Raw genomic sequence first — 19324 nt, 5'->3', positions numbered from 1 at the left:
CTGATATGCCACCACACTCTCAACAACCTTCGCCAAAAAGCGAAGGTTGGAGACAGGACAATAGTTTGCCAATATAGCTGGGAAGGCTTCTTGAGGAGGGGCCTCACCACCGCCTCTTTTAAGGCGGTGGGGAAGATGCCCCCCAACAAAGAAGCATTGATAACTCCCAGGAGCCAGCTTCGCGTAACCTCCCGTGTGGCCAGTACCAACCAGGAGGGACAAGGGTCCAATAAACATGTGGTGGGATTCAGCCTACCCAACAACCTGTCCATGTCCTTGAGAGTCACAGGATCGAACTCCACCCAGGTAGTATTCACAAGACCCATCCCCGTCATCCCGCCTGAATCTACCCAATCAGCGTCCAGTCCGTCCCGGATCCGAGCGATTTTATCAGACAGATACTGTACAAAATCCTCAGCACCACCCTGCAAGGGGTCCTCCCGAGCCCCCTGCATAAGAAGGGAGCGGGTCACCCTGAACCTAATAATGAAATACTTTCCTTCTCTTCTGTGGTGAATTCAAACCATTAACATTCCAAGATAATAGTTTAATTGCCATTATCGGCCAAAGGAAACTTTTGGAACACCAGCCGCAGATCACATTTTGCTTTAGGCCTTGCTCCTCCCACTGTTTTTGTTGTAGTAGTTGCCAATTGTTGCTGTGCCTTTACATCTTGTTCCTTGCGTTTAGCAGCAGCTCTTGTCAGCCTTTGTTCCTTTGGATCTGAACCCGTCATAGGTATTTCCAACACTTGTAATAAATCTTCTTCCATCACAATCTGTTCTGCTTCACTTCTCTTTCCTTCATTTCAGTCTCCCTTCTCCTAGCTTCCAATGGGGGAAGACTTCCAGCTTTTAATGCCTCAACATAAAATTCTCTTGCTTTTCCAACTGTATTGAAACGATGTACTTTCCCTGCATAATATACTATTATACCAGTTGGAATATCCCATCTATATTCAATCTGGCATTTTTTAAGTTCATTCACCAGGAAGGCAAATTCCTTTCTAGCCCTTAACATTTTTGGTGGAATTTCCTTTAATATTAAGATATCTTGACCAGCAACCTGAATCTTCTCCCCCTTATATGAAGCTTGCAGAATCTGATTTCTCACTGTTCTATTTGTAAAATAAATAACAACATCCCTTGGCAACTTTTTTTGCCTTGCTATCCAAGAATTCACACAATATATTTTGTCAATTTGATAAGCCACATCTGCTGGATGGGCTGCTAATAACTCAGGAAATGCTTCAGAAAAAATTTCCCTTAAGTTCTCTTGTCTATTCTCCTTTAAGCCATGGATTCTTAAAGCAAATTCCATATTTCTGTATTGTATCAAAACTATTTCATCATCTGTTTTTTCCATTTTACTTTGAAATTCATCCATTTTATTTTCTAATTTTGAATTAATTTTGCTTGATTTCCTCAACTTCCTCTTCTAATAAAATCACATTTGTTGCCAAACTTTGTACTACGATTACAAATCCTTCTTTAACTTCTTTATTTCCCACTTGAATTTCTAATATCTGCTTTTTCATTTCAGACATCTCATCAGTTATTACTTTAACTTTTTCTTGTATAAAATCCTTCAAGTTCTCCTGTAAAGCCTCCAAATTCAATGTTCTAGTATCTGCTGTGTGAGCTGGAGAGGCACCAGCTGATGAAATTCCAGAGCCCTTTGTTACAGTAGCCTTTAATTGTTTGGCTGCCATCTTCTATAAAATTGTTTATTTATTTATTTATTTCCAACTTAATATTCACTTTAAATCTTCTTAACCTCCTAAAAACACAGTCTTTTAAAGCAATATTTAAAAATCTCCCCTAGATTCTATTAGCAGGCAGCAAGGAGTTAAAGTAGCAAACAGCATGCAATTTACCAGCGGCAGACGGCAAGCAGGAAAAGTTCTGTCACTTTTGCTTTCCACTCGTTAGCTTGTTAACAATTCGTCACTATTTTCTTGCTATTTTCAAGCTTGTTACAAAGTAACGGGGAATTGACTTGGCTACTTGCATAAAGTTCTCCCACTTTCGTTTTGTCCGGTATAATCCTTTATTGTCCAAAATAGATCTTGGCGTTTGGTCGTGGTGATTGAATCCGCCAAAGCAGAAAAATCCTCGGATCTGGAGCACTTCAGGTTGCTGGAGGGAACTTAACCCTTCAAACCTCTTTTTTCTCAGGGGTTTTAGGGAAGTTCTACCTCTACCCTGTAGCTCACCTCCTCTTCTTCTCCTGAAGAGAGGGTTTTTCGAACCGCTGGATGGCAGATTTAAGCTGTCCTAGCGATTCTACATAATCCAGAGGTTGGTGATCGTAAAGATCGCCGCCATCACCTACGGTGCCAAACCGGAAGACCCATAAACGTCTTGATTTTTAACTGAAAACACACTCCTGGGTCATTTCTACAAGTGGCACCCGAACAGGGACCCTCTTACTTCGGCCGGCAAGGATAAATGCTCCATCAACCTTCAGGTTTCTACAACTGTATTACGGTTTTTGTAAGTATGGGGTCTTCGCTTTCTGAGGAACAAAGGAAGCATGCAGAGGAGTTAAGTTATCTTCTTAGAAAGAATAATACAGAAGTATCGCAGCGTGCTCTCTTTTGGCTGGTCCGTGAGATTGCTTCACAATGTTTATGGTATCCAGAAAAGGGCTCTTTAAAATTGTCAGACTGGGAGAAAATTGGAACGATTTTGCATTCCGAACCAAGGGCAGGGCTAAAGATTTTGCATGTTTGGCATTTGTGTCGCCATGCCGTAGAAACGTTTGGTCATAAGGAAATTTCCCTTTTAATCCACCTCAGTATCATAATTTTTATTTATTTATTTTATTTATTTATTTTGTCACAACATCATACAAAAAGATTATATAGTATATACACATATAAACATATATAGGAAGAAGAAAAGAAAAACAATAGGACAGGAACGGTAGGCACGTTTGTGCGCTTATGCACGCCCCTTATGGTCCTCTTAGGAATGGGGTGAGGTCAATAGTAGAAAGTTTTTGGTTAAAGCTATTAGGATTATGGGAAGAGACCACAGAGTCAGGTAAAGTATTCCAAGCACTGATGATTCTGTTGCAGAAGTCATATTTTCTGCAATCTAGATTAAAGCGGTTTACATTAAGTTTAAATCTATTGGTTGCCCTTGTATTATTGCAATTAAAGCTGAAGTAGTCTTTGACAGGAAGGACATTACAATAGATGATTCTGTGAGTTAAACTTAGGTCTTGTCGAAGGCGACGGAGTTCCAAGTTTTCTAAGCCTAGGATTTCTAGTCTGGTGGGATAAGGTATTTTGTTGTTTTCAGAGGAATGGAGAACTCTTCTTGTAAAATATTTTTGGACACATTCAATTGTATTGATGTCAGAGATGTGGTGAGGGTTCCAAACAGGTGAGCTGTATTCTAGAATTGGTCTAGCAAATGTTTTATATGCTCTGGTTAGTAGTGTGGTGTTTTTGGAAAAGAAGCTACGCAAAATTAGGTTTACAACTCTTAGAGCTTTTTTTGCTATGTAGTTGCAGTGGGCTTTGGCACTTAGATCATTTGACATGAAAACTCCAAGGTCTTTAACGGGATGTGGGTCGTCTGTAAGGTAATGTCCATCTAGTATGTACTTAGTTTTTGGGTTCTTTTTTCCTATATGTAAGACTGAGCATTTGCTGGTTGAAATTTGGAGCTGCCAATTTTTAGACCAAGCGGTTAGATGGTCAAGGTCGTTTTGAATGATAGAAGTGTTGTCTGTGGTGTTAAATAGTTTGACATCGTCAGCAAAGAGAACACAATTACTTGAGATATGGTCACAAAGATCATTAATGTATAGAATAAAGAGTGTTGGTCCAAGGACGCTGCCTTGAGGAACTCCACTCTTGACAGGAACAGGATTTGATAAAGCATTGCCAATTTTGACCACTTGTTGTCTGTTAGACAGAAAAGCAGATATCCATTTGTGGAGGGGTCCTGAGATGCCATAGGATGTTAGTTTAAGGAGAAGTTTATCGTGTACTACTGAGTCAAAAGCTTTGCAGAAGTCTATGTAGATTGCATAGTGGTGTGCCCTCCGGTATCTGACTATATGTCCTTATTACCTTCCGCTCCTCACGATACTGGACAAAAGCCTCCTACTGACATCGTTCCACAATCCTCTTTTCAAAAGATGGTGGAAACTTGTAAGAAGGATGCTGCCATTTCTGGGGAAGAGTTAGCTGAATTGTTGCCTATATGTCCTATTCAAAATCATCTAGGACCTCAAGCTGGTCAGCAGATAGCAGAATGGGAGAGCTTGCCATATCAAATTTTACGGGAATTGAAACAAGCCATTATGGATTATGAAGTTAGTGGAAATTTTACAAGGGGATTGTTGGAGGGCATTAAGAATGGTTATACCATGGTTCCTGAGGATTGGAAACAGGTATTTCGCATGATTCTGTCTTCCATGCAATATGTTGTATGGGAAAGTGAATATATGCGTCATGCTCAAGCTGCTGCCTTAGGTGGAGGGGGTGCCTACACGGTAGAGCAATTATTCGGAGCGGGTCAATTTGCAACCATTCCCGCACAGGTCGTTCTTCCCCCTGCCACTTTAGCTATAGTCTCCGAGTGTGCTTTTAGGGCCTTTTTGAAAGTTCCACAAGCTGGTGAGCCACGAGCTAATTTTTCTAATATACGTCAAGGAGCAAATGAGCCTTATGCCGATTTTGTGGAACGCCTTTCAAAGGCTATTCGTCAACAATTTGATCACCAAGAAGCTGCAGGAGAATTGCTACGTCAGCTAGCTATTGAAAATGCTAACACGGATTGTAAATATGCTTTACAACCTTTGAAAGCCACAGATCACTACACTCTGGCAGATATATTACGTGTCTGTCAGGATATAGGGCTCAGACATACAAGATGCATTTATTAGCTGCAGCCATTCAAAAAGGACAAAAGCCCATTGGAAATTGCTTTAAATGTGGAAAACCTGGCCACTTTAAAAAGGATTGTCGTTCCACTCCCTCTACTGGTGTTAACAGTCCTTCAAAGAAATGCCCTATTTGCAAAAAGGGGTTTTACTGGGCTAATCAATGTCGTTTTCGCTCGGGAAACTTGCCGATGGGTGTGGCACCCACCCAGAACCCAAAGCGTGCCTTTCCCGTAACACTATCCCCCTCTCTCATGCCACCCCAGCCACAGCCGGTAGCGCTGGGGTCGATTTAGTTACTCAAGAAGATTTGGATTTCAAGTTTCCTTTAGAAGTTAAACTTGTGCCTTCTCAGTACACTGGTCCTCTTCCCTCTGGACCTTATTTTGCCGCGTTCTTCTGCTCATAAATTGGGCTGTTTTGTAGTTCCAGGAGTTATTGATTCTGATTATACTGGGGTTATTCTTATACAAATATGGGTTAATATTCTGCAACTTCTCTCTAAGGGCTCTTCTGTTGCCATTTTCACATCATGGCATCACTGAAGTATGGTCTCCCTTGCTGATGCCGGGACATACAGTTTCGCCCCCACCCAGGCCAGTCCATCACGGAGAGTACATTCATGCGAATGGGCTAAGAACCAGTCGTCTGTGTTTAAGGCTTCCTTTAGTACCTTGGTGAAGTCATCTGGTAGTGCTGCATTGGTTTTATCTTGGGTTTGGGTAATGGCCGGGGCAGCTAGTTGCTGGGAGTATAGGACGTGCCACTTCTGTGCGAGCGCTATTATATTGAGGCAAGCGGGAAAGAGCATCTGCCGGGAAGTTCTCGCCCCCCGGAATGTAACGCAAAGAGAAGTTAAAACAGTTAAAGTATTGGGCCCATCAAGCTTGCTTTGGCAACAGTTTTCTGGGTGTTTTCAGGGCTTTCAAGTTTTTATGATCAGTCCAAACCTCAAAAGGGTGTTTAGCTCCTTCTAAGAATTGCCTCCACATTTAGAGAGCCTAGTGAACTGCAAATGCTTCTTTCTCCCAGATGGCCCATCTCCTCTCTCTTTCAGTCAGCTTCCAAGATGTGTACCACAAGGTTGTAGTACCCCTTCAGCATTGCTTTGGAGCAAAACGGCCCCCACTGCTATGTCACTAGCATCTGCTTGAACCACAAATGGGGACGCCATGTCAGGGTGTTTGAGGATAGGTTCGGCTGCAAATAGTCGTTTCAACTTTTCAAAAGCTGCTTGGCACTCCATCGACCATTCTAGTGGTAAGGATGGTTTGGGCTTTGCATTTCCTTTTGTTTTCAGGAGCTTGGTAATTGGCAGGGAAATGTTCGCAAACGAGGGAATGAACTGGCGATAGAAATTGGCAAGAAACTGCAACTGTTTGCGGGTACAAGGGGGTGCCCACTCTAATACTGCTTGGACCTTCACATGATCCATTTCCAAACCCTCAGAGGATATATGGTATCCCAAGTAGTTGATTTTCATTTGATGAAATTCACATTTAGACAGTTTTGCATAAAGTTCTGCGGCCAGTAATTTTTTGAGCACTGCTCTTACTAGTTTCACATGTTCTTCCATTGTCTCTGTGTAGATAAGGATGTCATTACGATAAATCAGAACCCCGTTAAACAAATGTTCATGGAGCACCTCATTTATCAATTGCATGAGCACCGCAGGGTCCCCTTGCAGTCCAAAAGGGAGCAGTTTTCCATTCATCCCCTTCCCTTATGAGCACTCTGTAGTAGGCTTCTCATAAGTCCAATTTTGTGAAGAACTTCCCCTTTGCCAAATGGGCCAACATATCCTTCATTAGCGGCATGGGGTACACGTTTTCTACGTGCACACCGTTTAAATTTCTACAGTCCACTATAAGACGATAGTTGCCATCTTTCTTATCCCGGAACATCACCGGAGCCGCTACTCGAGGTCGGGCTGGTTGAATGAATCCTCGCTCCAAATTGTTATCTATAAAGTTTCGCAACTCTCCTAATTCCTTTTGTGTCATGGGGTAGGATTTCGGTTTCAGGAGTTTTACTCCTGGAAGGATTTCTATGGCACAGTCTGTAGGCCTATGGGGGGGGGGGTAGCACGTCCAAGGCCTTCTCGCTAAAAACCCCCACAGGTCCCAGTACTCTTTAGGAATCTTTTCCTCACCCACCCTCACTCTGTCACAAACCCCAGTAATTCGGTGAATGCAGGCTTTTCTACTTTGGCAACTCTTTTCCCCACCTTTTGCGACTTAGAACAGAAGCGCAGAACCCCTATCTTCCAGTTTATTTGCGGGTTCCACTTCCGGAACCAAGACAGTCCCAGCAAAACCAACTGGTCCATCCCCGGTGTCACGATAAAGTTCAGGGTCTCTCAATGGTTTCCTATGATCATCTCTATTTGTTCCATTATGAAATGGGTGGGGCCTCCCCCCCCCACCAACCCATCTAACTGGCAAAAGGCGATGGGCCTACTCAAGGTTTTTAATTTTAGTTCCATCCTTTCCACCACTTGGGGCTGATGACACACCTGGTACATCCTGAGTCTAAGAGGGCTAGCATTTCCCCCTGTACTCCCGAGGACGGGACATGCAATTTAATTGGGATCATTAGGGGGGCCCCTTTCCAACTCACCAGATGATCTTCATCGGATTTGGAAGTAGACTCGCTGTCATCGGAAATTGTCGGAGTCCCCAGCTCTTCCTGGGTGGGAGGAGCACTCTTGACGATGTCCGCTCCCCTTTTTGTGGCCTCTTGCGTCTTGGGTGCTGGTTTTACCACTCCTTTTCCACCACCAGGGGTCGTCTTTGGTGCCCACTTGGCCTGGTAGTTGGCAGCTCTGTGGCCTTCCTTCCCACATCTGAAGCATGCAGTGGATCTCTGTCTCCCACCTTCTGCTGCGGCAGGACCCCTTGGGGTGCCTTTTTGGAATTGGGTTGGGGTCTGCTTCCAGGTGCACTCACTCCAGTTTTGATCCTTGGCCAACTTGATCTCCATCTCCGCTGCCAGGGTAAACCAGCCATACAGGGTCGTAGGGGAAGCTCACGCTGTGCACAGTGCATATAGATCTCTGTTTAGGCCATCCTGATATATGTCCAAAAGAGCCACTTCCAACCACCCCCTCATGAGGGGCACCAAATCACGAAACTCTTCAGTTGGCCACTGGTCTTCTCCCCTGTCTGTTGGATCTCATCCGAATCTTGGCCTTCTGCTCTGCCAGAGGGTCCTCAAATCTCATTCTTAAGGCGGCCATGAAATGGTTGTAGCTTTTCAGGAGGGGGGAGTCTTCATTATTCAGGGACACAAACCAGGCGGCCGCCCTTCCACCCAAGACCTGAGTTACGCTCCTCACTCGAGCTGCCTCTGACCAGTAGTCCTGACCCCAATCCTCCATGTGATTGTTTACCAAGGCCAGAAATAACCCTAGTTCCTTAGGGTCACTATCAAATTTCCCGGGTATTGGGGGAATTTTTGGTTTTCTTCTTCTGCATGGCAACATTTGCCCAGCAGGTGGCCTCTGGCCTCCATCGGAATCTGCGGTCCCAGGTGAACGTACTTCTTGCTCTCATTCCTCCAGAACCTCTCCGCTATCGGCCGCCCCTCCGGTGGCTCCCAATGCTGCTCCTTGTTCTTCTTCCCCCTCCCCACAAGAAATCTGAGTGGGAAATTCATACCTCTCACGAGTTTCTTGTCTCTGCTCATGCTGCCAATCAAAGAGTTTCTCCTTTTTCTTTCATCTTGTAACTCCAGATGGACGCTCCCCCGGCTCTGGAAATCTGCCAACACCCATCGACCAATTGGCCTTTTCTCGTCTCTCCTCTATCTGTAATTTCTCCAGCCACGCTGAGGAAGTCTCTTCATACTGTGAAAGGAGCGACGCTGCAGTCGTGCCTTCCTCCTCCTCCACTTCGCTTTCAAGGGTTGGCTTCTTGCCCAATATATATTTTTTATTAGCCCCCTCGGTAGGTTCCTGGTTGGCTGACATTGTGCGTGTTCTAGCTTAATGTCAGATTGCCTCCGATCAATACTCAAGAAAGGAAAACCCTGACTCCATTTGATTATAGAGAAAGGTACTTTTACTGAGCACGTCTGATTGCAATAGAAGAAAAACTAGAACTGAATAGGTGTGGTTTACAGATACATTTCCCCTCACTCATCCCTCCTCCCTCCAAAAGTCAGACAGATTTAGGCCAATGCCTTTCCCCTCATGGGTCACGTGGGGTTCTTCTTCCGGTGTTATCTTCCGTCTGGTATGCAGAGTCCGTTGCTGGGTTTCGCGTGTCTGACAGTTTGAATCTTATGACTCATGGCAGCCGAAGCTTAAACAGCTCAACCCCCATTAATCTAGCATGACAACAAACTAGCAATGAAACACTTAACAAAGTAATGAAACAGTTAAACATCCTACTACACAACTAAAAGTAATAATCTTATGACTCTTGTCAAATGACAGCCGATGCTCTTAGAGAGCCCCAACCCCATTAATCATGATGACAGCAAAGTAGCAAGAAAACTTTGAAATAGGTCATAAATACTCTATGAAGTAGTAGAACAGCTAAGCACTCTACTAGGTAATAAAACACTTAGAATCACAGTGAAGATAGACGAGCGGAGGATGACAGTTATCTCCTTTTTACAGTGGCCTGTGCAATGGCCCAAACGTGCTGTTAATTCCTTATGGGGCATTGGTGGGTCCACAGCTGCCTGGCAAAGCATTTGTCCTATTGCCATCACAACTTCTGCAGGTACGTTTGTGTCTTTACAAGCTTATATTTTGGATATTCATACGCTCCTCACTCGATATGGGGCTGGGACCTTCTTTCTCTTCTCAACGCTCATCTGGTTTTAGATGATGGCTCTTCTTCTTAAGGGCTTTGTTCCACCCTCATTTGGGTTGAGCAATGGCCTTTATCTTCTGAAAAATTGATTGCTCTTCATTCCCTATTACAGGAGCAACTGGTTGCTGGCTATATTGAACCTTCCACTAGTCCGTGGAATACCCCTGTTTTTGTTATAAAAAAGAAAAGTGGAAAATTGAGGTTGTTGCATGATTTAAGTAAAATTAATAAGTGCATTCAACCAATGGGTCCTTTACAATGTGGTCTTCCAAAGCCTAATTTAATCCTGCAGTCTCACAAATTACTGGTCATTGATTTGAAAGATTGCTTCTTTACTATTCCTTTACAGCCACAGGACAAAGAAAAATTTGCTTTCACTGTGCCTGTGTTAAATAATAATCAACCCACAAAGCGCTATCATTGGTGCGTTTTGCCTCAGGGAATGTTAAATTCTCCTACTTTATGTCAACATTTCGTGGATCAAGCTTTACAACCTTTTCGTGATCAATTTCCTTCTTATTTAGTCTATCATTATATGGATGATATCTTAATTTCTGGACAAGATTTTGATGAAGAACAAGTGTTACAAAAATTGACTGCCATTGTAGCCAGGCGGGGGCTCTATATAGCTACCGAAAAAATACAACGCACTGCACCTTATACATATTTGAGGCATAAAGTTTTACAATCTTCTTCTACTCCTGTATTACCTGAGCTGAAAGTGCAACCTTCATATACTTTGGTCCAATGGCAGAAATTGTTAGGCATAATTAATTGGGCTCGTCCATATTTTCAAATCTCTATAGGAGAAATGTTACCTCTCTTCTCTTTGTTAAAAGGCTCCAAGCATCCTGGAGACTTGGTGTCTCTCACCACCTTGCCGAGGAGTCTACATGATATTCTAACTAAAGTTAGACTGCGATATGTTGATCAAATAGCTTCCACAGCTATGGGACTATGGTTAGCACTTCTTCCTACTTCACCATTACCTACTGGATGTCTTTATTCTCTCTTTACTGAAAAGGTGATTCACATTCATGAATGGTTGAATTTATCTGCTTCCCCTCCGCGAAATATTTTCCCTTATCAGTCAGCTTTAGAGGAATTAATTATGAAGGCACGGCGACGAGCTCTACAATTAAGAGGTCGAGATTTGGATGGTGTTGCTTTCACTCGTACTAAACTTGAGCATGAACATTTAATGACTGTCTCTGACTCATACCAAATTGCCTTTTCTCAATAACTTGTTAATATTAGCTATTCTTTGCCTAAAGATCCTTAAATAGTTATTACAAATATGTTAAATCTCTCTTTTTCTTATGTTTTTGTTTGCTCCCCTCTTCCTAAAGCCTTGACGGTGTTTACGGATGGGTCACTTACTCGGGGTGTAATGGTTTGGACAGATGGTCATCAATGGTTTTCTAAATACACTTCAATCCAGACATCTGCCCAACGTTCTGAATTGGCAGCTGTTATTCTGGCTTTACAATTGTTTTCTGAACACTCTCTCAATTTAATTGTTGATATGCAATATATATATATCTTGCTATGCAATCTCTTCCTTATGCTTATTGTGCAGTTTCTCTTGATGTCAACCTCTTGTCTTTATTTTTATCTCTAAAACATATTCTTGAAGGACGTATTTTTCCTTTATATGTTGAGCATATACTCCTTTTCAGAATTCTCTAACAGAAGGGAATCAACAAGCCGATAAAGCTCTAAAAAATGTTACAATGTTATTTTCAGATCCTGTTGCCAGTCACTCATATTTTCATTAAAATGCTAAGTGTTTGGCTAAGCAATTTCATATTCCTCTTTCTCAGGCTCGTAATATTGTTCGAGGCTGTGCTTCTTGTCAACAATTTTCGATTCCCTTTCCTATGGGGGTGAATCCTTGGGGAACAAAAGCTAACCAGATCTGGCAAATGGATGTCATGCAATTTCCTACCTTTAAACCGTATTCTTATTTGCATGCTTCCATTGACACATATTCTTACTTTTTGTGGGTCACTGCTTCTCGACATGAGTGTACTTCTGATGCAATGTCTCATTGTCTTTCTGCCTTTTCTGCAATGGGCCGACCGGCCCAATTGAAAACAGACAATGGTCCGGCATATATTAGTAAGGAATTTGCCCTTTTTTGTCAACAGTGGAACATTCAATTGACACATGGCATCCCTTATAACTCTCAAGGGCAAGCTATTATTGAACGGGCCCATCGTACATTTAAAGCTACATTAGCTAAATTAGTAAAGACTGAGTCTGGCCGATACGATTTGCGAAAAATTCAAAATTTGTTATCTGTTGCTCTTTATGGTTGGAATTATTTAACCTTTTTAGATTCTTTTTCAGAAATTCCAGTCAACTTACATTTTCATACTCAGAATCCTATCTCTCGACCTCTGGTATCCTATCGTCAACTTCCTGATCCTGCCTGGCATGGACCTACTCAACTTATAACCTGGGGCCGTGATTACGCCACAATTGAGGATCCTTTAACAAAACAAGCTGTGTGGATCCCAGGCCGGTGTGTTCGTCCTTATCATGGCATGGCATCAGGGTCTCCACAATCCCATTCTCAACTTCAATCTGCATCTCAAAACGGAAGTTCATCTTCCCAGGTCGCCAAGTCCTCCAGCCATGACTTGGGGTCAAGTGAAAGCTACCACCTATGAGGCTCAGCAACAACTACAGAAGGCTTCTTTACCTCAAACTCCAGAAAATCTTGTAGCTGCAGTTTTCGCTGTTATAACAGCAAATTCTGTTACTATTCTGTTGTGTTTTTTTCTTTGTTTTCCTTCCCCTGTTTCTACCATTTCTGTGGCAACTCCTGCCTTTTACCTCAACCCTAACCTTTGCATTCGTCATGCTCAATATATGTTTTTAATTAATGGCCGCAATGTAACCTTGTATTATGAGCCTTCTATGGCTTTTGGCCAAATTGCTTTTATTCCTAATCTAATTACCTCCTCTACCTTCATTGTTTCACAACTTCAACATATTTCTTCCTCTTGGCTACTTTCTAAGCCTCCGAGTCAACTGAATTTAGTAAAATGGCGTTACCACCGTATCAATCAGTTTACTCTAGGTTTGTTTACTCTAGTTTACTCCAGTTTACTCTAGGTTGTGTTTTTGCTGTCATGCTCGTCATACTTGGCTTAATAACTCATCTGATTACTCAAAGGCAAAACGTATTTTAAATAAAGTGGGGAATTATAGTCATTGTACTCAAAGATATTGGCTATGGGGTACTATTAATGCCACGTTGGAGGGCTCTAATATCGTGCCTGACATGTATACTGATAATTTTTCTATTTTTAATGCCAGTGATTCTTCTAATGTCGGATCTATGTGTGCTGGATGGCAGTTAAAGGATCCTAATATGTGGTTTTTCTTTGACAAATATGCAACCAATATACATCCTCAGAACTATCAATGTGCAGCAATTGGATATTTGTCGTTACCAGTACAGATAGGTGTTCCCGCCCAATCGTCAACTCGTATTCAGCGTGCAGCCTTGGGGCTGACATGTTCTGATGAAGTCATCATAGATACTCAACATTCTTCATTGCCTACCTTTGGACGTGCAGTTGCTGGGGCCATTACTGGAGTCATCACTTTGGGAGCATACCCAGGAATAATTGCTCAAGAAAATAGACATTCTATTCTGGGCCTCACATGTCAATTAGAAAAATCTATCAATGCTAGTGCTGTGATCGTTCAAGATTTGCAGCATGAAATTGAAGAATTAAATCAGGATATACTTCAACAACATTTTGCTATAGATTTTTTGTTAGCTCGTCAAGGGGGATTTTGTAAATTGGTTGGTCAGCTTGCTTGCGCTGTCCATTTTCATTCACTTAATAAAACTATTGAGGATGAACGGGCTAATTTGCAAGCTTATGTAGAAGATAATGTTCATGAAAAGTTTTCTCCTTTTGCTTGGTTAACTAACTGGTTACCTGATTGGTCCTGGTTAAAACAAATGTTTTTTTATGGTTTGATTATACTTGTTCTTCTCATAACTTGCTGTTGTTTTATACAATGTATTCCTGCATTTTTTGCTCTTTTCCATTCGCCACCTCCACCCACTCTGCATCCGTTTCAAATGTGTACTATTCACAAATCTCTTTTCCCTTCATTTAAATCAAAAAGCGAGGACATGTAGGGTTTGTACTTTGTACGTGTTGTACGGAAAGGAATGTGGGCGGCATTCTTATCTTGGATGGCAAACCTCAGATAAGTAATGTTCCCAGCAGAGTACAAAGGTACAAGCAAAGTACAAGGGGATAAGCTTACAAATACAAGCTCCTAAATCTATAGATAACCAAAGTATGTATGCAATAAAATGGAACATCCGTTATTCTTATCTTCCTTGCATGCATGCATATCCACCTGAAAGCAGAAGTTAATAACTAACCAATTGTTGTGTCTTGGAGATAATATTAGCCAATGATAAAGTGACACATATGTTAGCTGAAGTATGAATCGCTATATACACTCTGTGTAATGGTCAATAAACGTCTTGATTTTTAACTGAAAATGCTCTCCTGGGTCATTTCTACAGGTTTTGAACCCAATGGGATGGGGTCAGTTGTAGGAGGCTTGGCTGTTGTTGGTATCTCTGAGATGGGGATTGTAGAGATAGGTGGCTGTAGTTTCCTTTCAAACCTGCAGTAAAACAGATTTAGGTCATCTGCCAGTTGTTGATTTCCTTCAGCCCGGGAAGGAGGTTTGCCATAGCCGGTGATATTTTTAAGAGTTTTCCTCATCTTTGCTGGTTCATTTGCTGAGAACTGATTCCTTAGCTTTTCAGAGTAGCTTCTTTTTGCTGCTCTGATCTCCTTTGTTAATACATTTCTGGCCTGATTGTATAGCATTTTATCACCTTTTCTGTAGACTCCCTCTTTGGAACGACGTAGCTGCTTAAGTTTAGCTGTGAACCAAGATTTGTTGTTATTGTATATTCACAAGTTCCTGGTCCGTACACATAAGTCTTCATAGAAGCTGACATATGATGTTACAGTATCTGTGAGTTCATCCAAGTCTGAAGAGGTATCTTCAAAAATATCCCAATCAGTGCAGTCAAAGCAAGCCTGTAGCTTTAACTGTGGCTCCTCAGTCCAAGTCTTCACTGATTTAATTGTTGGTTTTGTGGTTTTAAGTTTTGCCTGTAAGCAGGTACAAGGTGAATCATGCAATGATCTGCATGTTCTACAGCTGCTCATGGTAAGGACCGATAATCATCTTTTAGTGTTGTGCAGCAATTGTCTAAAGTATTCTTGCCTCTAGTGGAACAATTGACATGCTGAAAGTATTTTGGTAGCTCTCTCAGATAATGGGACTTCAGTCCAAAAACAACAAAGCCCCAGAAACCGACGATAAGCCTCTGGCTGAACACCTGCTCGGGCAAGGTCTTTTATAACATTAAGGTAAGGACCTTCACCCCAAGAGGAAGAGCTAGGAGGTGGTTGGGAAGGAGCCTGCCTTGCCACTGGCTTTGTTCACAGAGGATCAACGCCATTCCCCCACTTTCTAGGGACAGAGCAGGATCAAGATCTGCTGGCTGCTATTCACCCCTGTCAGCACAGCCCTTCTTGCCTGGCTCTTTTGGTCTCCTCCGAGCCACCTTCTAATGGGCAGGTTTTCAATTGTGAAAAGTTTAATAGGCAAAATTCACCTGTATTTAATTCAGATTTCCAAACATAATGAGTTTCTTGGAAACTGTATACAGCCCTTGAACTGAGTACAGTATGGTCCTCTCTGTGCACCTACCTTCCTTCTGTGGCTGGCTCCCAGGGAAGGCAAGCCTGCAGCCACCGCCTTTTTTTCAGTGTGGCTGGATGCTTCTTGCACTGAAAAAGAGATGGCAGCTGCAGGCTTCTTGCAGCAAAAATTACCGGAGCTGTTTTGTGCCGCCACCTTGAACCATGCCACTCTACCCCGCTTGCTGAGCAAGTCCCTCCGGTGCAGCAGCAGCTGGCAACGATGTGCATGTGCGCAGCTGACACACGGAACAGGGCGGCGGTGGTGTGTTCAAGAAGCAGAGCAGCTTTGGTAATTTTCACTGCAATGTGACTGAGTGGGGGTGGCCATGAGTGATGTCGAGTTGGTCACACCCACTCAGTCAAAGGACCCCGCCCACCAAGTCATGCCCACAGAACTGGCAGGGAAAAATTTTGAATTTCACCCCTGGACTATACACACTTTTGTTGGCAGGGTGATATCTCTACTTTTTAGTATGCTGTCTAAATGTGCCATAGATTTCCCCTCCAGGAGCAAGCGTCTTTTAATTTCTTGGCTGCAGTCCCCATCTGTGGTGATCTTGGAGCCCAGGAAAATAAAATCTACCTCCATTTCTTCCCCATCTATTTGCCAGGAATTGAGAGGGCTGGATGCCATTATCTTAGTTTTCTTAATGTTCTTAAGCCAACTGTACTCCTATCTCTTTAAGAACTTGCCACAATTTGTTGTGATCCACACAATCAAAGCTTTAGCATAGTCAATGAAGCAAAAGTAGATGTTTTTCAGGAACACTCTAGCTTTCTCCATGATTCAGAATATGTTGGCAATTTGATCTCTAGTTCTTCTGCCTCTTTGAAATCCTGCCTGTACTTCTGGTAGTTCTCAATCCACATACTGCTGGAGCCTAGCTTGTAGGATTTTAAGCATAACCTTACTAGCATGTGAAATGAGTGCAATGATGCGGTAGTTTGAACATTCTTTGGCATTGCCTTTCTTTGGAATTGGAATGTAAACTGACCTTTTCCAATCCTGTGGCCGCTGCTGAGTTTTTCAAATTTGCTAGCAAATTGAGTGTAGCACTTTTACTGCATCATCTTTTAAGATTTTGAATAGCTCAGCTGCAATACTGTCACCTCCACTAGCTTTGTTGTTGCTCAGATTTCCTAAGGCCCATTTGACTTCACATTCTAGGATGTCTGGCTCAAGGTCAGTGACCAACCCCATCTTGGTTATCAGGGATGTTAAGCTCGTTCTTGTATAGTTGTTCTGTGTAATTTTGTCACCTCTTCTTAATCTCTTCTGCCTCTGTTAGGTCCCTGTCATTTTGGTTCTTTATCATGCCCATCTTTGCATGAAATGTTCCCTTCATATCTCCAATTTTCTTGATGAGATCCTTGTTCCTCCCTATTCTATTGTTTTCTTCTATTTCTTTGCACTGTTCATTTAAGAGGGCATTCTTATCTCTTCTAGCTATTCTCTGGAATTCTGCATTCAATTGGGTGTATCTTTATCTTTCTCCCTTGTCTTTTGCTTCCCTTCTTTCCTCAGCTATTTGCAAAGCTTCCTGAGACAGCCATTTTGCATTTCGTTTTCTTTGGGATGGTTTTAGTTGCTACCTCTTATACAATGTTGCAAACCTCCGTCCATAGTTCTTCAGGCACTCTACCAGATCTAATTCCTTAAATCCGTCACCTTTACCGTACATATGTACATACTGTACATATCATCAGGGATATGATTTAGTTTATACCCGAGTGGTCTAGTGCTTTTCCCTACTTTCTTCAATTTAAGCCTAAATTTTGCAATGAGAAGCTCATGATCTGAGCCACAGACAGCTCCTGGTCTTGTTTTTACTGACTGCATAGAGCTTCTCCATCTTTGGCTGCAGAGCACATAGTCAATCTGATTTCTGTGTTGACCGTCTGGTGATGTCCATGTGTAGAGTTGTCTCTTGGGTTATTGGAAAAGAGTATTTGCTATGACCATCGTATTCTCTTGAAAAAATTCTATCAGCCTGTGCCCTGCTTCATTTTGTATTCAAAGACCAAACTTGCCTGTTATTTTGGTTATCTTTTAGCTTCCTACTTTAGCATTCCAATCCCCCATAAGGACATCATTTTTTGGTGTTAATTCTATAAGGTGCTGTAGGGCTTCATAGAACTGGTTAATTTCATACTCTTCAGCACCAGTGGTTGGGGCATAGACTTGGACTACTGTGATATTGAATGGTTTGCCTTGGATTTGAACTGAGATCATTCTGTAATTTTGGGGATTGTATCCCAGTATTGCTTTTCCTACTCTTTTATTGACTATGAAGGATATTCCATTTCTTCTGAGGAAATCTTGCCCACAGTATTATACCTGATGGTCATCTGAATTAAATTCACCCATTCCTGTCCATTTTAGTTTGCTGATTCCTAAGATGTCGATGTTCAGTCTTGTCATCTCTTGACCACATCCAGCTTGCCTTGATTCATGGATCTTAAATTCCAGGCTCCTGTGGAGTATAGTTCTTTACAGCATCGGACTTTTCTTTCACCACCAGATACATCCACAGGTGAGCGTCCTTTCAGCTTTGGCCTAGTCACTTCATTTTTTCTGGCACTACTAGTACTAGCCCTCTGCTCTTCCCCAGTAGCATATTGGACACCTTCCGACCTGAGGTACTCATCTTCCAGCATCATATCTTATTGCCTTTTGGTACTGTCCATGGGTTTTCATAGCAAAGATACTGGAGTGGGTTGCCATTTCCTTCTCCAGTGAATCATGTTTTGTCAGAACACTCTGCTCTGTCCGTCTTGGGTGGCCCTGCATGGCATTGCTGATAGCTTCATTGAGCTACGCAAGCCCTTTCACCATGACATAGCTTCTCATAACCATTCAATGAGCCATACTAAAATATATATAATTATATCAGTCCTAATTACATAGTTACAATTCAAGTACCAATTCATCATACTTCAAAATGAGTGATTGTTATCAAATAAATGCCTTAAATAGGAATTCCAAAAACCAGAAGACTCTGTAAGATTAATGCACTTATTCTATGATTAAGTATGTTTCTGAAAAAAGTTACTGGCCAACATTAGCATTGGAGCTATTTTGGTATTCAGGTAGTAGAGCAACATATTCAATATACCATCTCATCTTCATATTATTTATTAAGCAACATAATAAAGGAGTACAATATCATATTGTATTATAAAACACCACATATTTAAATTTATTTCTCTTAGTCATAGCTCTTTATATTCAAGTAATAAAACTATAATTATCAATTATTTTTACCAAGTTTTAAAGCACTAATAATTCTATAAACAAATTTCTTCCTTTCCTTTTCTCTTTGACTTCTTAAAACAAGTTCAAAATCAGACTTGAGCTTTATTGTTATTTGCTATTTTTTATTCCAATATAGCAATTTAAAGCATGCTTGCAAAATATATTGGGCATCTAATATTCTATGGTAATAATGGAGGGTCACCTATTTTTCTCAGCTTGTACTCACAATTTCACGTTTCTCCACTTCAAACCATCGGGAAATTCCTGGCAAACTCTGCACCAAGATCAGTGTTGTTCTCTCTACCCATAAACTCTGAAATAAAAAATAAAATACCAATTACATATTCTATTTCTGGAGTGAGGCATTATAAAGTTGAGTCCTGGGACATATATCTACAATAATTTATGTATTTAATTTTGAATGATAAAAAGGTAGAGGGAATATTTATCAGTTTATTTAAATAAAATGGGATAGTAACTTTCTTGGCAGCAACTCAAAAGTGTTTTGGCACAGGTTTTTCTGATTTTTTTTTCAACATCTCAATATAACCTACAGTATTAGCAAATGAACTCCC

General features: G+C 41.7%; 1 protein-coding gene across 1 annotated transcript in view; it reads right to left on the bottom strand.

Moving 5' to 3' along the window:
- DOCK4 (dedicator of cytokinesis 4) overlaps positions 1-19324 on the bottom strand; it is a 931895-nt gene that overhangs the window by 64563 nt on the left and 848008 nt on the right. Inside the window, exon 41 of the mRNA XM_058189675.1 lies at positions 18976-19062. Coding sequence (XP_058045658.1) covers positions 18976-19062 — 87 coding nt within the window. The remainder of the gene's footprint in view (positions 1-18975; positions 19063-19324) is intronic.

This window comes from Ahaetulla prasina, chromosome 7, assembly GCF_028640845.1.
Source record: "Ahaetulla prasina isolate Xishuangbanna chromosome 7, ASM2864084v1, whole genome shotgun sequence".
NCBI classification, from domain to species: Eukaryota; Metazoa; Chordata; class Lepidosauria; order Squamata; family Colubridae; genus Ahaetulla; species Ahaetulla prasina.
The sequence above is the reverse complement of the archived record's forward strand: the minus strand, read 5'-3'. Positions and strand labels throughout refer to the sequence as shown.